The 23297-nt window shown below is 36.7% G+C and overlaps 1 protein-coding gene across 2 annotated transcripts; it reads right to left on the reverse strand.

Moving 5' to 3' along the window:
* Positions 1 to 1597: 1597 nt before the first annotated feature.
* On the reverse strand, positions 1598 to 22507 carry PLS1 (plastin 1). 2 transcript variants are annotated; one of them, XM_041414403.1, is made up of 15 exons: positions 22398 to 22507; positions 19751 to 19914; positions 18448 to 18577; positions 16690 to 16822; positions 15709 to 15790; positions 14214 to 14379; positions 13976 to 14118; positions 12789 to 12884; positions 11338 to 11533; positions 6310 to 6388; positions 5139 to 5253; positions 4285 to 4418; positions 3530 to 3653; positions 2424 to 2548; positions 1598 to 1968 (listed from the first exon to the last, which is right to left on the reverse strand). In XM_041414403.1, exons 1-15 carry the CDS (start codon positions 22465 to 22467, stop codon positions 1833 to 1835), a joined length of 1893 nt encoding a protein of 630 aa, XP_041270337.1. In that variant the 5' UTR covers positions 22468 to 22507; the 3' UTR covers positions 1598 to 1832. The 2 variants fall into 2 exon arrangements, with proteins under 2 accessions (XP_041270337.1, XP_041270338.1); XM_041414404.1 differs by having other exon boundaries at positions 19832 to 19914; positions 22398 to 22467.
* Positions 22508 to 23297: the final 790 nt, after the last annotated feature.

Here is a 23297-nt window from a genome sequence, read left to right on the forward strand (position 1 = left end):
GGCGGCGGGCGGAGCGCGGGGCCGCTGCCCCGAGCGGGCCCTGCCCCTCCCCACAGCCGCGCTGGGGCCGCGGGCTGCCCGTGAGGGACCGCGCGCTGCAGCAGCTCCTGGGCGGCTCAGGGCTGCGTTTGCTCCTAGGTCTGTTTTCTCCTAGCTGCTACACTAACTACGGCCCTGCTCATCACAGCATCAGAGGGTTGCCCATGAAAATTTCCTCAAAGCAACTCTGAAGTAATTGTAGACACTTACAGCAATAGTTTATAAAACAGGAAATAGTGGCCTTGATGGAGTAAGGTACCAAGTGTCTGGTAGGTAAATACAGTACTTAAGGATTCTATAATTTAATAAGAGATCGTTTATTCTTACAGTATAGAGACTAACTTAGTCTCCATTTAGCTTCTCCTGAATGAGAACTTGGACTGAGTGTCATGAGAACTCAAATCCTGTACAAACCTCTGTCATCATTTGGACTGGGAGTAGAAACCAAGTAAATCAAGTCTTGTCCCAACAATGCAAACCAGTAAATAGGCAGAGGCTAATGGCTTCAAATCCAAGAATTTAATTCCCTTCAGTCTCTGTTATCCCATTATCTAATAGAAACTGGAGGGATGCATCCCTTAGTATTGCTATATTGTGTGCAAGATAATGAAGATGTAAAACTTAGTCCAACTGCTTGCTCATCAGGATTCTCCTGTTCTGCCACAATGAGGACTGGCTTCAGGACCTGAGAGAAAGTAAAAGCTTCATACTTAAAAAAATAATGTCTTTAATTTTGATCTATTTTCTTATTGTTTGGCTTTTGGTAACAACTTCATGAAATGTACAGCTCCAGCTTGATAAGTGAAATTTACAGCTGATGAAAAAGGAGTACAAATAATTACTTTTAAATTACTAAGAAAAAATCACAGATTTAATTTCATCCAGACAATGCACCGATCTTTCTACATCAAACCTCTGCACATAGGATACACACTTTAGAAAAATCAAAGGAATGATATATAAGGAAATGCAATACAATAATGAGAAATTCCATAGTGGACTTGCCAGCTCTTTATTGTTTTCTTAATACAATATTTTATGAAAAGGTTAAAAAAACTCAACCAACAGCTGTTTAGTCCAACCACAAAACTTAGCACATATGCAGACCTAATAATGACAGGACATTTCTGCTTTCTATTGCTGGTTTTTTCATACAACATGGTTTGCAAAAGTTTCTGCTAAGTAACAGAACAAAACTACTACATATATTTAAAGATAATTCCCACAAAAGTGTCATCAGTTTAATCAGTATCCATTAGTTACCAGACATTATCATAGGCCTTTACTTGCTCTTAAGTCAATGACAAGACTCTCACTGGCTCCAACAAGAGTTAAGCTCTCCAAGAATAAGGCAAGGATGATAATTTCTGTGCAGTTTGGAGTCCAATCCAACAGGACTGGAATGCACCTTGAGACTTGTATGACTACGTATAAGTAACACCCACAAAAATCAAACAGTGTTTCGTAACTGGTCCTGAAACAACATATGTAAAACAATGCAGATTCTCACAGTGCTATGGAAACTAATACAAATGAAGCTTGATTCATATGGGTTTTTCCAAGCAATACAAATCTATGATGTTAATTTGTTGATGAACATGTTCTGAAAACGGTATTAGCCATAAATAATTCATGTGTTATGAAACTGAAGAAAATTAACTAATATAAACACCTTATTAAAAGATAATTGATATTTGTGCATACAATTTTTCTCATACTAATTTTCAGAATTCTGTAAACTGCGAGGCATTCATTGTGCTTAACATGGCAGAAAGTTATATTACATGTCTGCATTATTTTATTCTGTTCAGTCCTCTTCCCATCAAACATGCAAACACTGTCATCACCATTTTTGGCTTCACTTCAACCAGATCATCTGGGAGAGCATAAATACGAGCACCGATTTTTCGAGCAACTGAAATGGCATACCTTGGAAAACAAGAGAAAAAAATACTGTTGTTTTTCTGGCTTCTACTAATATGTCAAAATTCACAACAACAAAACTAGATTTCAATAGCAGGATATGCCTATTTAACAGTCCTTAGGCTCTACTAGAAAATGGAAATTATTGTGAAGAAAGCATGTACTGGCAGATGTTTTACTACTGGTTATCAAAGCATTTATTTTGGTCAAAACCAGTATGAGGTTTGGCAAACTATTAAGAAACCAATTACAGTGCAGTGGTGGTAGCTCATATCAGCTGTGAATTTGACTTCATATTTTAGATACACTAGAGAAATTAATACTAGAACTTATATTCTATTTTTTTAAAAATCAATTAATAGTAGTGTTATCTTTCTCCTAAAAAATCAGTAAATAATGCATTACACTGTGAATTCATGCATTTCCTGCAGGAAAATATGAAGCATTCATTTAAAACTTACTTGGCATTGTTCAATTTGTCTTGGTAAGAAAGGTCTTCTCTCTTGACCATTTCTGGACGAACTGCTTTTGGTGCAATGGCATCTATTAAATCTAGGACAGGTAAGCTAGTGCTAATTGATCTGTCCTAAAAGAAAAAGACTCAGGATTAGTTTAACGAATCTGCTTTGATTATTCCATTTTCAAAATGCAAAAAACCCTACAGCACATCTTGCATGCATACTGAAAGACAGAAGCCTGTTTTCTTATTTCATAGTGTGAAGGTTTTCCTTCACACTTTATGAACTCTAATGTTCTTTTCTGCAATCAATATTATAATGTTCACTGTGCTGGTATCATTATTGCACAAATGGTTTAAATTTATTTAATCAAACTTCCCTCTTTAAGCCCTAAGAAAGGAAAAGAATTTTGACAGAAGTTCAAGGACCAGACTTTCAAACAACAAAAAGATCCTTCCAGGCCCCCAGACATATTTTCCTTGTTTCACACAGAATAACACACCTGACACACATACGGCTTCTTTTGTTTTGAGCACTTAAATAACGTGAAAGGAAAGCTTCCTTTATCAATGTGTTCTTTTATGCTGAAGGGAAGAGCTCCCGTTTTCCCCGGCCTGCCGCACATCAGCAGCGGCAAGGACGACACAAGGTGTCGCTGGTTACCCTGGGCTCCGGCTCTGCCACACGAGAGAACATCCTTTTAACCGGCTCCTAGGAGAAGTGATCATCTGCCCCCGGTATTTCCAAAATCGTTTTTCTGGCTTGTACAAGCATGAAAGCTCCTATATCCAAAAACTTAGAAAATATACGACATGCCAGGCCCAAAGACTGGTAACTTCACACAGAAGTCACTTTGAAAATTTAAAGTTCTTCTCTTTTGTTTGTTTTTGGGCTTTTTGTTTTGTATCTTACTGCAGCTATTGTAAGATCTTTTATTTGTCAATATATATTCAAAATACTTTTGAAGAGTCAAAGACTGACAGGAATATTTCCACAAACAATTCTGCTAGCGGATGGGAGAGCTGCTGTTAAAGCCAAATATGAACAGATCAGGTTAAAAATCCCAGGTCATACTATGTATGGAAAGAAAAGTAAATAAAATTCATTACCTTGAAACTTGTAATTGAAGTTTTCTTATTTGCTTTTGCAAGTGTCTGATTCACCCACTTAATAATAATTTCATCATTTACTTTTTCACCCTCTCCAAGGTCAGATAGTACATTCAAAGTATACCTTCAATAAAGAAAAGAGCCCAAGTTAAAATGAGTGGCAGAACTCAAAAACTGAATCACAGCAGTCTGAGAACAAAAACCAATAAGTGTTTTGGGACAGATCTAAGAAAACTAATTTGAGGAAAACATTTGCAATAAAACACTCCTTAATCAAATCACTTCATAATAATTTTTTCTTGCTCAATACAGTAGCAAGATTTTGATTTGATGCTACTTATGTAACTATAGCTGTGATGGCCTACAATTTTTTACACTTTTAACTTCTGTAGTGTATGTATCACCACTTCCTTGGGTTTTACAAATATTTAAATTACTCTCTACTTACAGAAAGATACATGGAATCAACATTAAATAAGCTGAGTCTTTTTACTTGCTGCAGGATTCATAATTTTAGTCACAGTTTCTAGTTTATAAGGTTTTAATTGTCACTATAAATTGTGGTTTCAATCACTGCACAGTATGTAAAATTACAAAACACATATACCATTTTATCTTTCAGAACAGGGATATTTAGAGATTTCTCTCTACAATACTAAGTGGATGACCTGAACATTATCCTTTATTTGCCTTGATTTACAGACACACATGCACAGACACATATTTACACATCTATCATACACTGCCTAACTTACCTCCTCATCAGCTGCCACACCAAAGCCAAAGTCAGAGTTGGATTACCCTCATTTAGATCGTGGCCAGCAATACCAACCAATGAGAATTTGGCTTTTGTCTTCCCAAGTTCTACTGCATAATTGCAATTCTCGATCTGAAAATAAAATTTTGTGTGCAAATAATGAAAACATATTAATATTTCTGCAATACAGACATATAATCTATGTGTATTTTAAGTTACTTTGGCTTAGTGTTACCTACAGTGAGATCTGAAGCTAGAAAAGATTTCCAGTCTAGCTACACTGTGATTAAAATAACACAGTTTTTACTATAGATGCAATTATGTAAGATAATTTTTTCCACATTTGAGAAAACCAAGTTTCCACTAAGGTGGTGAATGAAATATATTTATATCAAAACTATACTTTGAAAGATATTGAAATGTGTTCTTCTTAAACAGGCAGTAATTTTTATCCTCTACATTTCAGGCTTCACAACAACCACAAAACTGGGTGAAAGCTTGGATTCTGCAAGTCTTGCCCAAATCCTCTGGGCAGCATATAAAACTGCTCTGGGAGAAAATGCCCCACAGTATAGGAGCATCCAGCAACAACAGCCAATGTCAGGCCTGACGCTTTCACTTATAGAGCCAAATCAGGCCATAAATTAAATATTGCTAAAAGGTGCCCACATTTAGAAACTAAGGTGATATGTGCTATAACTGCTATTTATTCTTTGGGACAGCATCTGAAAAATACATCTTCCTTTTTATTCTCCCAGGACTGTCTCAGTAGCACTGAAACCTCAACAACACAGACTGCTGTGAGCACAAAGGGAGCCAGTGAAGCTGGGCTGCCTCCCAGAGCATCCCCACCTTTTTCATGTTGCCACCGAGCAGGGAGTAAGGAGGTTTGTTGACGTGGCTCCAGTCAACCGGAACACGCGTCATGTCGTACAGTTGGAAGATGATTAAAGCATCAGAAAGGTCACTAAACCAAGAGCAAAACAATGGGTTTCAGCACAAAAGCACAGACTGACAATGAAAGTAAGTACTTGAGACTTCTCACAGTGTAAGTAAGTTGATGAAAATTTCCAGAGACTTAAATAAAAACTGGTGCTGTTCTGTAAAGAAACTGGCCTACAGTCCATTGCTTGATTCCTGCGATTATATACACCAAATTCTGCATTTAATTTCATTAGTTTCACAAATCTTACTGAGGCAATCTCAGTCTGGCTTCAATTAAATAATTACTTTCATAAGGCAGGCATAGACAAAACAGCTGCTAAAAGAGTTTTAATTTATTGATCTAGTTTTAATTCTCTAAGGACTTTCCCAAATGTTAAATACTCATGCGTTATCTGCAGATTCCTACAGATGTATTTTGCTAAAGTATAATCAAAACCAATGAACTTATCTTGCAAAAGAAGAATAGTAGGAAAAGTATTATTTTCCCAATATATGTTGCATAATGAATGATAATTCCCATCAGCTACTTAATAAATGAAATTCTCCACGTTAAGCTACCTACAGATCACTTTATAGAAATCAGAAAATGGAAACAATGAAACCAATTAGTAAATATACATACAAGCAGGTGTTCCCACTTGCTCCCTCAATCTCATATTTTATTGACAGAATTTGAATCAACTTCTGGCATAATTTGAAAGTGTCCAGAAGCATCTAAAAAGCTTGTTATAAAGCCCTTCATCTGAGGGAATACTACACTGCAGAGCTTCTTACAGTCTACTGAAAAAATAAAAATTATACATCATAAAACCCAGTTACCTCAACATTTAAGAAAACGTAATTCAACGTACAAGTGTGAGAGAGGGAGAAGATTTAAACCTTCTTAGATTTTCTAGTCTATCTAGATTATGACTAGAATATTTGAGTCAGATATTGTTTAATGTGGTCCTACAGACCAGTTTTGAAGAGAAAACCTGGAAATCACTATTCTGGTAGAAATACAATTTCCCCCTCTTTTTTCCTTCTTTCTTCCTCTGTCACCCATGGGAAGTCAAATCATTCTTTTTAAAAATCTTACCTGTATAAATGATTAACATATGGGCTCACGCCCAGTGAATTCATCCAGTTTCTGAAAGTCCTTTCTTCTTTACTTTCTCCTATGGTGACAAATACAATTCTATATAAGTTATTGGGGAAAACACTTTAATAAGCAATGTTTAAATGCTTCTCATATCCCTCACCATCCCCCTTCCACCCCAAAAAGAGTTCATAATTTCCCAAACAACAGTCTATACTACAAGGCAATCCTATCCAATTCAGAGTCACTCAGTTCTAGGCACAGGGCAGGGGGACTACAGGGAGTAGTATTATTAGACTACATTTATCTGAGTAAATACAATTTGATAAAATACAGGAATAATTTTTTGTTATATTTCACATAATTAACATATCATGGAGGTGATTAATAATAATTTCCTGAAACTAAAATGAATGAAAATTGCATTCCACAGTTTGAGAGAAATAACATCTTTTTATTAAAAGTCAGTACTAACGCACGAGGCACTACAACTCCACTCTCCTCTCACAGAATTTGACAGTATTAATTTGCAAAGGGCCTCCCCCAAAGCAACAGATTTCATTTTTTTGAGTTCTTTGCACTGAAAATAGGGAGAGGCAGTGTTGTATTGGTTAACTTTGTGAAGCTATTTGTACTGCCAAGGGGCCAGTTATCCTCATGGTTTTAACCAGCAATTCTACCTACAAGAACTGCAGAAAATTCATTAGGAAGTAAATCCCAACCTTCATTTCCCTGACATACATTGCTTTATTATTGCAATCATGAGTCCTAACCTAACTCTTTCTCTATAAAGTTACAGCTTGCAGTAACTCATTAATTTTCTACACACGACACTACCTAAATTTTAACAACATCTCTGTGGCCACCTACATGTGAATCAGTGCTGCATAAGCTGTTATCTCTTGCATCAAAGAGCAGCATTTGAGAAAATATTTATCCTGAGTATGTGAGCTTGGAATAAGCTCATCAGTTTGTTCCCCTGGGTTGATAATCCACAGTTAAGAAACCAGTGAAGACACTGAGGAGGGAGAAAGCCTCTCCAAAAAATGAAAGAGCAGATTTCTCCAGACTGAAGCACAAGTATGTAAGAAAGATTTTTCTCTGCTGTTTTCGTTTGCTCCTTAGAAGGCAACAATATCATGTTTGTCTGATGAAGTCTATATAGCATGAAAACTGCCTTATTTAGTACTGCAGCTCTAGGCTGACTATGGAATAATGAATAATTTTGTAAAAATGAAGCTACTGCATAGACATGTATTTATCATTAGACCAGAAAGAAAATCTCTTTAACATTATATTTTCATGCCTAGACCTATGTAAGAACATTGATTTTTAGACAGAAACTACCATTTTAATCTAGGTCTCTTACCCTTTTACACAAAAAGCTCTGGACATCAGAAATTTCAGCTGTAGTTTACAGTTTCTAACAGAGTAAATTTTATCTTTAAAGTTTCAGCCACCTTACCAGGTTCTTTCCTTTCCAATTATTATGAAATAGTTGACATTCATCTTACTGATACATTTTCTAAATTATTATTTTTTTCATATGCAATTCGAATTAGTGCTTGTTTCAAATATTTACTTGTAAAAACAACCACAGAGCCACTGATGAAACAGTGAAAAAACACAGAAGAAACAAAGAAAAATCCTATTCCACAACATCATCAGAGAGCTTTGTTTCACATATTTCTTGTCATATTAAAATTTAAAAGAACAATCACACTTTGTGACAAAGTTACTAAAAATATCAGTTTTTCCATTTAAAAAACAATCATAACTGAAGAATGATATATAATTTAAGTTTATAAAGAATATCTTTGAGACTATAGGATTTTGAAGCAAGTGCCTTGTGCTTTTTTAAATGATTTTATGGTTACTGAGCTTTGAGTTGATTTGCAATGCCTAAAATACTGACTGCAAAGTGCTTTTAGGAACACTTTTCCATTACAAAGACAGTACCAAGGTTATTTAGTGAATTCTTAGTAAACAGCGTAGCCACAAAAACAGATACGCAGCAACTGCACTCAGACTGAGGATTTTAAAATGCCTGCTCAACATTGTCAGGAGAATCCAAAGTAGCCAAGCAGGAGCAAGAGCATGCAAGCTGGGCAGGACCCTTTTGGAAAGTGGGAGTCCAGGAACTAAACCCAGCATACTATATTTAATATGCCACTCTAAACAAAACCCTTCATCATGCAATACATGAGTGTTCATATGTTTTCCAGATGGCTGAGAAATGACCAATTTTTTCTCTCTATTCTTTTATTCAAAATATACCTTGTGATCCTATCAGGAGCATATCTTCTGCTGAGTGGTGCAGCAGATAGCCAAAATCATTGGAAAACTGCAGAAAGGGGGCAGAGCTACACAAAAGAGAGAGGAGCAAATTTGGTAGTATCCTTTATATTTATTGCCATCTCTTTTTTGAGATCATTACACTGTGGAACTGAGTGGAGAGTAGCCATAGGGAGGGGATCAAGAATCCAAAGAGCTCCGAATAAATCTAAGATTATCTCTGAACACAACTGAGCTCACAATACAGTTGCAGCCCAAGTTCAACCAGCCTGAGTGGGAGCACCTAACCCTCTTGTGGTGACAGCCATGAAGGCTGCCAGTAATCTAAGCAACAGCACAGAACAGCTACACTGGAGGAAAAGTGGGTGGACACAGCCCCTCCTCTTCCTCCCCCCAAGAACTCAGCTTCTTCGTGACTTTGACTCCGAACTGCTGCTTTCCCCACAAGCAAGGGGCTCCTTGGATCAGCAGCAAAGGTGGTGCAATAACTGAGCTCAGGACTGCCCTCTCCACCCCCACACAATATCAAATGTTCATTTTGCTATGTCAGTATTCCTGAGAGACATGCTCTCCATAATTCAGTGCACAACACTAGACTTATTATCAGGGCAGATGTCAGTTTATGCACAGCATTAACTGTCCTAAACTGAAGAGGACAGCCACACCATGCTGATCAGGTGGGACAGTCCCTGAAAAGATAGAATTTATGCAGGAAAATGAAAACTTTCAGGAAGCTCTACTCACCCACACATGCCTACAGCTTGACATCTTGGTTCATGGAAAGCCCCTACTGGCTAAAGCCTCCAAAATACCTGTATGGCATTTGACTCACTGCAACTCTTGCCCTCATTTTATATGCTGTGGGTTTTTTTCCTTCTCTTTTACTTATGATGGCATATTAAAACAATAGAAAAATGTAAGAACAATGCAAAAAATCAACCAGAAAAGGACAGAGATGATTAAACAATAGGGAAAAAAAAGAACGAAAAATTGCAGAATAAACACTTTTATGGAGTACAGAAAAGTACTAAATACAGTACCTACATTAGGAGGGGTCAAATCTGCATTTCATGAAGCAAAACAGGAAAGCATTATAAATTATGAGTCAGATTTCAACAGACAATCTATGATGAAACTATAAAAAAATCAATGTCATATTTTATATCACTAGCTTGAGAAAACATCAATATAAACACAGGACTTAATGGAAAACAAAAAATACATTAACAGAAAAAAAAAAACCATTAACAATGTTGTCTTTGGGCTGAAATAACCATTTTGATGGTTTAGATCTACTTGACACCACGGGAATTACTATTATTTCTTTGAACAGGTAACATTGGCATGATTATCCATCTCTAAAACATATACTGTAAATAGTAAGTTAAATTTGCCCTGTATTTATAATTACAAAATCATATCTAGCATTCAGTTGATTGTAACTTTTTAAACTGGTTTGGCTGAGACTTTCATCTCCACCTAAATGTTTCAGGAAAGTCCAGAAACTAATTCAACTGTTTTTTTCCCGTGCCATTGAAATGGAAATTTAACCAAGTTTTCAGTATTTCAAATCACACCAGCAATTTTATCTTCAGAGCAGGGGAGCTGAACTGAACATATTCTCCCTCCACACAGCTCCTGTATACATTCCCAAGAGCGGACGTTTCTAACAAAACTAAAGCAGAGGAAGAGCAGACCTTTCCTTCAGTCATTTCAGACATTTCCTTCAGTCCTGGCCAGCAGGGACTGCAGTGACTGGGGATATCACAGCTGAAAAGGGAAGACAATGTCCTGTGCTCTACAACCTCTACCACATCAAAGCTGGCACCCAGCTGAAGCTAGAAGAGCAAGAAGCCTGAAACAGGAATGATCTGAAGATTTGTGACACAGGGATGCAGCAGCACAGACAAATCATGAAAAAACAGGAGCAAAGGAGCAAAGGAAGATGGACTCACCTAGATGGAAAGGAAACCTGATAGGAACAGTAAGAGGAAGGCACGAGAAGGCAGTGCAGAGGACTATGTGAACATTGCTGATGATTCTCCTGAGTGCAGCACCCCTGATTCTCACACTCCTTTGAGATCAGTGAACAACTGTGAAATACACTGGCAGGAGCCATTCCATTATCCTAGATTAGCTGGTCCACAGCAAGGGCAACAGCCAAAGATTGTTACCAATTATCCCTTTGTCTCTGGCATTAGAGACCTGAACTGTACAGTTAAAGGCCAAATTCCCTGCTATGACAGGATCTATGCAGGCTGTTGATGCAATAGATTAATATAGGCTGCTGATACCAAAGCCTTTAAAAAAAACCAAATTTCCTACTTTAAAAGGCAACAAACATACACACATATATATAAATACACTATGTGAAAAATACTTTTAAAGATTATTACAGTTGCATAATATAGCACTTCAAAGAAAAGCTAGAAATTGTACATCAGCTCAAATATAAATGGCACAGAAAGAAGCACGGGAAACTGAAAGGAAAGTAGGAGGACAGTTTTTGTTCCTGCAAATGGATGACAGAAGGTTATTCAGGAATGACCATTTGGTCAGGCTAACACAAGTGAACAATATACACTACTGGGGTTTTCTACTAAGGCTTATATTGGCTGCTACTAAGTAAACACAGGCACCAGCACACAGGGATCCTACATCACAACCTAGAAGGAATACCTAAGTAGAAATCACTAATATTCTTCTCTTCCATATGGTTAGAAAGTTGAGTACCTTCTAATAAATTGAGATCATAAGATGAATTATCAGGCTTGTGCAGGGCTGGATATGTGTTAAAGAGATTTGCAACAAATGCCAAATTGAGCTTAGGGTTGCCTGCAACCACATCAGCTGGAGTTACAAACTGTCTGCAGCCCAGTTTATCTGCCTGTTGGAGCATGTATTCAGCCCTCCTCAAGTCATTTTTATCCTAAAAAGAAAAACAAATAAAAGTTAATTTGCAGTTAAATCTAGTAGCAGATTTTACTGAATCATCAGGTAGAGAAATCTTTAAATGACCCATGTCAGTTCCTCCCTCATTCTGCCAATGCCTGAGCTAGTTCTTACAGCCCATGACAATTCCCCTCTGCATTCTACTGTCCTTCACTTCTGTGGCTGTCAGCACAGCATTCCTCATCAATCACAGGAACTGCAGCCAGGAGTGTAGAGATTCTATTTACATTTCTAGGCTGTTGATTCCCTTATTGCATGTCCCAAAGGTTCACCATCACTGCTTTAAATTGATATTCTCAAGAAATTCCAGATGATGCCCAAAACCGTCAGTAATAGTTTGAATGCTTCCAACTTGCTGTCCTTTTAATATTTTTTTTCTCATAAGCATCATAAGTTGGCAACCTATGTTTTGTTCATTAGTCTTTATTAGTAATATACTGGTTCATTACAAAATGTGATCATATGAACTGTAGGAAATTACATGGAAAAATTTTTATATTCTTTCTCACTCTCAAAAAATCCCAAACAAAAACAAACAAAGCAAACAAGGAATTTAAGAGAACTAAAGCATGTAAGAAAACAATCTTGCACATGGGTTTCATGATTATAATGAATAGTGAGATTCTACTGTAGATTCTGATTGATATATAGGTATCTCAGGCACACAGTTCAACTTTGTAGCAAATGCACTCCCAGAATAATCCTTCCAACAGGCATTATGAAGCAGCTTAGACAAGTGTTTCCACATCAATGTAGGCTGGTTTTAGACATTCTGTCCCTTTACAACTTAAAGCTTGATGGATGCCACATTTTGCTGCTGGTTCTTGGAAGGGCTCACATGTTATTTCTAAATGCTATTTGGTTAGAGGAAGGAACAATGGTTTGTGAAGTCTATTCTTTTTTCTTGTCTGAATTCCAGAACAGGAGAACTGAGCAGGATGTTGTAATATTCATGTTGGATGACCCAACTGAAAATCAATATACACTACTACTAGTGAAACATAGCTCCAAACTTTTGACTGCAGGATGCTTTATCCTGTTTCAGCAGCACTGTAGAACTTACTCAAGTTTTTTCTCATTTAAGCTTTTGTAACACTGAGGAATCTGGCTGAATTATTGCACACGTTAGGAAACAGAAGAGGATTCAGGGATAACCTGGTAACCAGAATGTTGGATACATACACAGAGATCTCAGATAATTCCAGTCTATTTTTACATTTCTGGATACTTACATGAAATCCTGTAAAGTCAATTTTAATGGGCAATTGTTCAAGGTCATCTCCTTTGGGTGCAATCTGATTTAACAGATGGTAGTATGCTCTTGAATCCTAAAACAAACAGTGTAATATTTTTTTTTTAAAAAGCAGCAAGTATGTTGCCTTTCCTAGACATTTCTTATTCTAATAGTCCAATCCAGAAGCCATAGGAGTCAAATACACTCTAATTTCAGTGAATATGGATGAGGTCATACAGCCATTTTACTATCCTGTTTCACATAGAACTTACTTAGCCAGATGACAGAGAAAAGGAATATTTGCTAATTATTCTGGACAATGCTAGTTAAATTTATTCTGCTGAATATTAACTAGACTTGTTGTAATTAAGATATTCAGGGCAAACTTATGTGGTCACCCACAAAAAGGGTCAATTTTGCAGTAACAAACTAGAAGAAAAAATAAACCCCTTCTAGTTCTAGAAGTATTCTAGAAGTATTTACTACTTCTCTTAACCACCATAAAATTTTTTACCATAGTAGCAGTTTTCATATAAAACCCTAGTTACAGTCTGCTTTAATAACAGCCTTCTTGGTAGCATGTGAAAAGATATAACTTGCTTAAAATTAAGGACATGGTTTTCTCCAATGAAAGGAGGTCTAATCCCTTTAAGGGAATCTTCCTCCTTTGCTTTCAGTTTTAAAAAGTTGCTGTGTTCTCTCCTCAGCTGGGCTACTACAATGCTCTGCCTGCCTTTGCAGAATGACTGAAGAGAGAATTATGGAGCTCTGCCACCTGCCCCAAGGAATATTTCAGCCCCTGTGGCAGTCAGCTGACACACCAGCAAACAGTGACTGGCAGTTATTAGGCAGCTAGGAAGGTGGTAAGGTGGTGCAAATTATCCAAAATTATCCCAAAATTATCCCAAATGATAGCCATCGAACAACATTAGAACTTCCCTGACTATCAGCTTGTTGGAAATGTTCACTTTGCACTGTAATATGATAATACAGGGGATGAGCAACTAAATAGGATAGAAGAGGTCAAAATAATGCTCTTTCAATGTTGAAAAATGCAAGATAAACCTGCAGTCAGATAAAGCAGATTACTATTGTATATAAATTCTTCTGCTCTGACAATATTTTTCTATGCACTGTGTGTTTTAATACCCCTGTGTTCGATTATGAGAAGAAATAACTACCTACCTTAATGTCTTGGCTGAAGTTACTGATTTTCTGCCACCCTGCATTGGCCAGATGGTAATTCACCCAGCGCAGCAAGAGGTCTTCTGGGGAAAGCTTCATTAACTCATCCAGCTCTTCCCCTTCATTTAGCAAGGCAATAAGAGCTAAAAGCAAGTTTGAAAGAAAGCTGAAATCACTGCTATTGTGGTCTGAGCTAATTCCAAGTGGCTGGCATTGCTATACCTGGCATTACTCTTACCTTCATTTCTGGAGATCTCAATATCAGCAAAAAGGCCAACTTTAATGATCTGCCACAAGAGTCCTAATACCAAGTGTGGTTTTCCTTCTTGCAAATCTTGTGATCCAATATTGACAACCGTGCAGCCAATGGCAGATGCTGAGTTCAGAGCCAGGTTTAGGTTTTCCTATTTGGAATATCATCATTTAACAAATTTGGGAGATTGTATATTTTAGTAAAATTGTTCATATTAAACTTCAGAAGAAATAATGCATTAGTTCAATGGCTTCCAATGGAAAACTGCAGTCTGGAGGTTTTTTGTGAACTACCTTGCATCTTACCAAAATGTAATGAAAACAATGACAGTGTTTAATATGCACCCACCAAAAAATTGTGGGCCACCTTCTGCAGCTGGGATTACTAAGGAATACTTTAATCAAAATATTTTTTGCAATTCCTAAGCATCAGTTATACAAATTAAACAATGCTGCCCAGCATGCATTGCATATGCATTGCATTGATTTGTGTAAATATCAGAGGCCTGATCCTGAAAAACATGTTCATATGGAATTCCTGCATGGAGTCCTGTGCAGGGCACTACTGACATCACTGTCATCCCATCTTAAATCTTACACATTTATTCAAGCAATTGTTAAACTATAATTGAAAGAAGAGCCTAAGATAATCAAGACAATTCAAAATCCTGACACTCAAAGTAAAGCTAGTGATTGCCAGAGATATTGACAAAGATTCCAAGAAAAAATAGCTGGCAGCTCTCAGTGCTACTATTTTCTTGTGTCATATTTCACTATCTACAGAGGCAACCTAAACACATGCACTATCATCTTTGTTGACAAATATTTTTTAAATGAGTAGTGATTACAAAACCCACGTGGAGGATTTAGAACATAGTGTGGTTTAACTTTTCATATTTTAACATCACTGCCTAAAATGAAGTCTGCCATTTAACTGAGGTTTTTATCAGCAGTTTTTTCTCACTGGGTCAGTAACTTATGGATCTACTTCCCATTCCAGACCTGTTTTCTTAAATCCAAACTAAGTTCTTAAAAACTGTTTCTGTCAAACGTTTCCATCGCTTCATACACAATTAAAATAGATCTCCTGACCCTCTGTCAAAGCTACTCTCCAGTACAGAAAGTCCATCATCCTACTACAGAATATACAGCCATGCAGATACTTTCTGCATGGCTAAAATACAACCTGGCCATCCACTCAAAGTCTAAAATTATTTTCTTCAGGTACTCAGGAAGGCAAAACAAAAATAGCTAATAGGGAAAGAATTAGAGAAAACAAGAAAAAACTAGTTTTTCTTTAAATTTCTAAGAAATAGGAGAATACAATAGAGTTTATTAGAAAATACAATCTCATGCTTCAGGATTTTTAATTACATATGATTTTTAAATATTTTTTTTCCTCCATCAGGAGAACTGCCATTAAAACAGAAAAATATTTTACTTTTTCATTTGTGGCAAGTTGCTATCCATGCAGTACTTACAGAAATAGTGAAAGGAGTGAGTTTTTTCTTATTAATAGCCCTTTCATCAATTGTATCTGGTTGTGAAAAGTTGATCATTTTGCTAAGAAAGAAAAGTCAAGAGTTTATTCAAACTTCCATTTCTCAGAAAATATATTATTTGGTTATAAACTACTAACACTCAACTAGCTGCAAACATTTTTGACAAGATTAAAAAGAAACAAACCATAGTCTGAATCTCCTCTCCCCCTTTAAGTAACTGCACATTCGTTCAGAATGCCCTGGATAATATATTGCACCTTCCTTTTATAATTAATAGATCATATCTATACCTGTCAAAGAAAGTTCCTGAGATTAAAACTGTAAACCAAAGTAACTTAAATGGTCACTCCTGAAAAACTGTAGTATAATCAGTGTATTTCTGCACTGCATTTCTAGAGTACCTTGTCTCTACGTGGATCTCAAAGACTAATTCACATCAATACTAACAGCTAATCCCTTGTTACCATGGTGTGTGAGTAAGCACTAGTAATCCACTTGAACTAGAAAGTTACAGCAGACTGAAGTCAAGGGACCTACTATATGCTCTCTGTTTTGACATGGATTTAATTCAGATCTCTGTTCCTGATACCCGATGATTTAATGACTATAATTAGTAACTTTTAAAAATATTTTAATAGTCAAGTTTTTAAATTATTTCAAGTAATGAATTTATGAACTGTTTAATTATCTCCTTTATAAACAGCCTGCAAATATCTGGCATGTATAATTATGGGTCTGAGTGGAAAACTGCTTCTGTAACATGCACAGTCACATAGAAAATACACTAAAAATCACGTTTCTATGGGCAAACAGGTTTGCCCCACCTTGCATCCGTATTGAAATATTTAAGAATGGGGTCTTGATGTTAAAGCCTGTCTAAAGTTTTCTAATTCATGTCACTGTGATCAGCATTTAACCTTTGAGATTAATTTATTTTCTTTCTCATAGCCTTGGACTCACCAAAGAAGGATGCCATCTGCAAGGGATTTAAACAGACTGGCATCTGATGGGTTCATGGGTAGGAGGTGCTTACAGTCTGGGTCATCTTGTAGGGCTTTATTTATCCAATTAACAAAAGCAACTTTTTCTTCCTCTGAAAAGAAAGACAACATTAAAATAAAAGATTAACAGCAGCATACATGGGTCAAAGAGGTTCATCTGCAACCAAACCCCTTAATTTCACAGAGGTCAGTTATTAAAAAAATCAGACCAATGAGAAAGAACACAAAAAATAGTAAGTACAGATTGACCTTTCTCCCATTGCACCCTCTAAGTATCTGGTGATTTTCTGAAGGATAACATGAATATCATAGGAACATCTTAGAGAAGGTGTCTTCAAGGCTGACTTCAAACTTGGTTTCTCAGCAATTACAAAGAAGAGGGGAAAATGCCTCATCTGAAATATACAACATGTCACTCCATGCACTATTTGTTTAAAATGCAGTGTTTCATTCAGCCTTCTGCTGGACTTCAGAGACTGGCAGCCTTTTGAGACTGGTCTGAACTGCTGAGCTGTCTTTAGCTTTGAGAAACTTAAGAAGTTTAATATCTCAGTTTTAAATTCTCTTTCATATTCAGTGCATAATTTTTTATTATGTATCTAAGAAACCTTATTTGGATACCAGTCAATCAAGTCTCAATATCCAAATTCCCAAACAGTACAGGCGGCATTCACCTCACTTTGACTCACTACACTTCTTTCACTATCAATGGGAAACTCTAGAGCACACTTCACCTTATCATCAGTGAGATTCGGGGTGAGGCCAGGCCAGGTGAACTGTGTTCTAATGGGGTTTGTTTCTCTCCTCCAAAAATAAAACTGCATCTAAAGAATCACCTCTGATGCCCCACAGGCATCCTTTGGGATGCAGCATATCCCCTGCTTTAAGGATGCACCAGGTATAGCTGGTGCTAGAATCCTACTGAAAGAGAGGATATTACCACCTTTGGTTAATCAAAGTAAATCTTCCTCATATACAGAACCTTAACACAATCTGGAATGACACAAATTCTAGATTTAAGTCAATCAAAAAGGTTGCAATATTGCTGATTGCAATATGATCCTAGAAGGTGGCTCACACTCTGGCCAGGAGCTGCAATGCAATTAGGCACAATTACCAACTTAAATTACATGCAGCAGGGGGAGGTAGAAGGAAACAGATCAAATATTAAAAACAGTTTCTTCAATGTGAGACAGTCTATGCAAAAACCATGTATGAGTAAACAATCCATAATGGCAGAGACAGCTGAGGAGGGCAGTCCATCCAGAAAGGATATGTGGTGGTTTGTTAGTGGGGTTTTAGTTCATGTTAGCTAACACTGTAGAAATGAAAATGAGGATTCATTCATTTTTTTAATCTGAATATAGGAATAAGCATATAATTAGCATATAATGAAGGCAAAAACTTGACTAGCTTTACTAGAAGTATGCCAAAAGGGCTCTTTCCTCCCCAACAAGACGTCAGTGCTTGTTTTCCTCTTTTGCTCTCACACAGATGCCCAGCTAGCCTCCAAGTGCAGCTAAGAGGGAAACTAAGCAACAGCTGAGCAGAGTTAATAAACTATCACCCACACTTACCAGGTCTATCTCCACAGGCTTTTGCTGTGTTAATTTGCTTTTATTGCCAACAGTTTCCATTTAGGCTCTGTTTTATCTGTAGTACAAATTCAAAGAGTCCTCCCCCACAGAAAATTTGCCCATGTTTAATTATTTCTTACCTGAATAAGAGTGCTGTGTCCCCTCACTAGATATTGCTGATGTTCCTCCAATTGCTGTAATACCTTGCTTTTTGTTTATTGATTTTCGGAAAGATTTGCTAACATCTTTGCTTTTCAATTCCTGAATTATCTGAAATTAAAAAAAAACAGAAAGCATTTTGTGATTGATTATACCTTCAAATAAATGTTAATTCATTTAAGTAGTCTAGAGTCAGTAGTTAATCTGACTGAATTTCTTTGATATTTCTTTATATTGACTTCTGTTCTAAAAAGAAAGAATTACTGTTTGAATATCTGTATCTATCCTGGATATCTAACATATTATTTCATAGTGAATACCTCTATTAAGCCATGCTGTCTAAAAATATAGACATACAAATATCTACACAATTTTTCCACTGATATTTTGGTAAACTGAAAAACACAACTAAAGATACATACATTTTTGATTATGATAGTGTATTTTTCCCACTTATTTCCTCACATGCTTTGCACATAAAAGGTTATGACATGACAGTTAAACATGCCCTTTCTTTATCAAGCTAATACCATTTTCCACCTGCCTGCAATGTAAACCACATTGGATATATTAATATGTCCTAGGTTTGCCCAAATACTGCAGAGGTCTCAGACTGACAATGAAGTACAAGACACAGTTAATACCTGGAAGCAAATACTTGCATGTTTAGAATCTCAAAAAGAGAGCTCAATACTTAATTCAACAAGCAACCTTCTGCAATTAGCAGCAGTACTCTAACTTCAAAGCAAAACACCATCATCCCCAAACACCCACAAACCAACAGCCTGCTAAGTTCTTGTTTCTTTTAAAACGCACCAGTGAGTGATTCTCATTAGAAAAGACTAAAGCTTTGAAATCTGCTCAGTGAAAGGGAAAACTTGTACCTCACTCCCAGTAATAACCAGCCATTAGTATAGAGATTAAGCATACTGAAACACTACTAAGAGCATTCAGAGGCTGGTATCCAGTTGTCTGCTCTTTTGCCAGAGCAAGGGCTGACCCAACAGTTCCTGCAATACATAGTCCTTCCCCTCTTCTTGGAGGAAACAGAAAACAAAAACAAGACTGATTGCAACTACTGTTCTTTCACATGCTGCTGAAATCAGAACCATTAAATTAAACAGGAGTGTGAAAGATAAAAATTAGAAAATAGCTATATAGGATATTCTAGGTTGTCACAGAAAACTCAAAATAATAGTTATATATAAAAATAGCATTTAGTTGTAGAACTTAATTTGCAATAGATATCAAACAGTAGAGAAACATCCAAAGGGAAGGTCTTACAGAGACAAATTCTTCAAAGTTGATTTTCCCATCCTTGCTGCTATCTGTCACTAAAATGATTTTTTCTACAATCTCCCGGACTTTGTAACCAGGCAAGGGCAGACTTGCTTCTTTAAACAGGTCCTGAAGCTCGTAGTCACTGACATACCCACTGTTGTCAATATCTGTAGAAGGAAAGCACAAGTTGTTATACTTATGTAGACTCATGCATATTCATGTACTCAGGTATGGCAACTGTTAAGAATAAATGAAGCATGATAAACACCGTTCTAGGAGATGAGTGTTTCTTTCTCTGATATAGATAAGTAAGTATGAAGGAATGCTTGTGGATTAGAGGCACAACTGTCTAGGACTTGTGCCATCTTGTTATATGCTTTCTCAGGAACTCTCCTATGATCCCAGAGCACAGACAGAACAAGACTGCAAATTTGCAAATAGTGAAGTTCAAGATTTTCTTCTTTTTTTTAAGACTCCAAAACAAACTTATCTATAAACATTCAAGTCAAAGGGACATCAATTCATACATGCCTACTGTAATATGAAACCATTTGCAATCAGTAAGTTCAAATCTGATGCATGTTATGATTAGAAGAGCTCTATAAATGATATATTTGTAAGAAATTTAAGAGAATATCACAATGAATCAGAAACACAAGCAGATGATGTGGCCACTTTTCTGACTTGTCAAGGTGCTCCCACTTCTGGGGTTATTTTTTATTTACTAGTTAAGAACATCTTTTCATATTGCATCTATTATCAGAACTCAGTCAATAACACCAGAGTGGATGAACGCATCTCATTACAGAAGGGCAAGCAGAGGAACATGCTTTCATCTCCAGCCATAATTAATTACTATACAGTAATTTTTTTTTTTTTTTTTGTAATCCATACTACACTATGTAGCTTCTGTATGCCTTCATAAGACAGCCACATTTCACTGCAGACAAAAGGCAGGGTAAAAAAAATAATTTGTGGTTTTGATACTATCAGAAGTTCACAAATCAATACACAACCTTGATGTCTGCATATGCATTAATTCATCCACTGGCTTGCAGACATGTAAGACCATACACAATAACAGGGATGGTCTAACCATCAGAGGACATGCTCATGAGCTCACTCAGATTACCAGCTATTTTATTTCTCTAGGTTCATCTTTCACTGAGGGTAAGTTTCCATGATGACAAGCTGAGAGTTAAATAAATGCCTTCTCTCAGTTTACCAATTTAGCTGCAAGTACTTTATCCATAAAGACATTAGAAATGTGAAAAAAAATTAAACTAATGATGCTTAATTTTTATGTTTTACAGAAAGCATAAGGAAAAAAATGCTCTTCAGTGAGTAGGAGCAGTACAGACAATTCTTCAAGCAGAAATATGAAAAGATACAGGCAGAGAATGGAGAAAAAGAAGGAATACAGATGGTGAAAACCACACATATAGAAAAGCTGTCAGACAACACCAGTGAGTCTCTACTTATGCTAACACCTCTTAGTAGGCTGATACATACATAGTGCTCTTCTCCTTGGTCTGTCATTCCAGCACCTGCAGGATATAAACTACTTGAGCTATACATGTCCTGATGATTGTTTAACAGCAACTCATGAATTATCTTCCATGGATGTATCTTACTCCCTTTAGACTTTCTACTCTTTGTTTGGTCTCAACAACATCCTGAGTCAATGGGTTGACTGCTCTATTATTTATTGTAAAGTTATTTATTTTTGTTTTAATCTTCCTGACTCTGGACTGGGTATCACATGATACCTTTATTGGCAGAACCTGAATAATTCCCTCTTCACTTCTCCATACTACTCACAGTCTTCCAAATCTCTAACATACAGCTTCCCAATAGTTTCTTTACCAAGTAAAGACTCCTAATATTTAAGAGTTCTTGCCTAAAATGATCGTTTCCCCCATCATGACTGATTACAAGCATGGTTGTTTGATTTCCTGAGCTGCACAAGTTACACATCAGCCCTCAGAATGGCAGTAAATAAATAAAGCAGACATGAACACTCACAACAGCAGTGCAATCTGGAAAAAAGGGTTAGCTGCTATATAATTTCTTACACTTTCTGTGTGATCTGATTAATCTGTCAACATCCTGTCGAGCATACAGAACTGTACAGTTATTTATTAACACTGGCATAACAAAGCTGATCATATTAACAAAAGATAAAAATAGCTCTAAGTTTAGTTCTCTTAAAACATAAGATCTGATTGAATAAATGAAATTATTAGTTCACCAAAGCATTCAAGTAAAGCAAAAACCAAGTGTCAGTAAACTAACGTGAATATATATAACACCTGAAGCTTAATCAAAAGTTTTTCCAAATTCAGGAGTTCAGAAACCTGAATTTTGAGACCATTATGTAGCAATACATAACAATAACCCATAAAATGCTGCCACCTTGCAAGAAAACATGTCTGTTTTCAGTGCTGAAGTTGAAAGAAATTAACACACGTAGTTCCAGTGAAAGTAAGGGGCTCTATGTAAACATTCTTTTTATATTTTTTTAGATATTACTGGCAATACAGAGGGAAAACACCAAAAAAAACAAGTGATCTGTAAAGATTTCTTCCACAAATCCTAAACAGTTTTGCATGTTAATGGCATCCTTATGACTCCCTTATTTAAAACATACCTATTTTGCCAAATGCTTCTCGTAGCTCTTCAAGCTCCTCACGAGAGATAGTAGTTATGTTGTTCTCCATCTTCAGACAGCAGAAGGCTTGTCCTCAATTGCTAATACCTAATAATAACAATAAACAGGTAAGATATAAGGCAGGCTGTAATTCCAGACATATATAAGTTACTGATCTATTCAAGATGAGGTATCAGACCTGAATGACATGTCCAGGTCTGACACACTCAAAACATTACAAACAACACTTTAAAGTACATCAGATACCTAGCAATTCTTTTCACTGCAACAGTGAGTGAAAATTCACAATAGCAGCCCCTGTCTACATACATTTGATGTTTTCATTTCCATAGAATAAGCCCTGGACAACAACCTACCTGCATTGCTTGAGTGGTTTTCCAGCATTAAAATCTCCTCACACTTCAAGAAACAATTTTTGGAAACATTAATTTCTAAGTGAGATGCAGCATCACTGCCAAGCAGTGCTTAGTGCTGGGATCTAGCCCTGCAAAGCACTGAGCACTCCAACATTTACACCACATAAACCTCAGTGGGACACTTCAAAGTACCTACCTACAATCCCTGGGTGAACACCAGGGAGTCTTTCCACAACTCCAGGAGGTACCACCACCTGAAATCTACCACTCTTCTGACACCCTGCTGTCTCCTAACACTGCCAAAGAGCTGAATGAAGGCTTTTACTGAGCAAAGACTGGAGTCTCAGTGGGAAGCTTTCTTTACTGATCTCTTAGAAAAGCAGAACAAAACTGAAGGCAGCTTCACAGGGGTTGATAAACTCCCATGAAAGATTTTGCCTCTTATCAAAGCTTTACTACAACAGGATGATTCAGATGTATTGGTACTAAGTGCAGCTTTGTAAGGAAGCCACATGCAGTTGTC

Source organism: Onychostruthus taczanowskii, unplaced genomic scaffold (assembly GCF_017590055.1).
Source record: "Onychostruthus taczanowskii isolate IOZ18803 unplaced genomic scaffold, ASM1759005v1 scaffold45, whole genome shotgun sequence".
NCBI lineage: Eukaryota > Metazoa > Chordata > Aves > Passeriformes > Passeridae > Onychostruthus > Onychostruthus taczanowskii.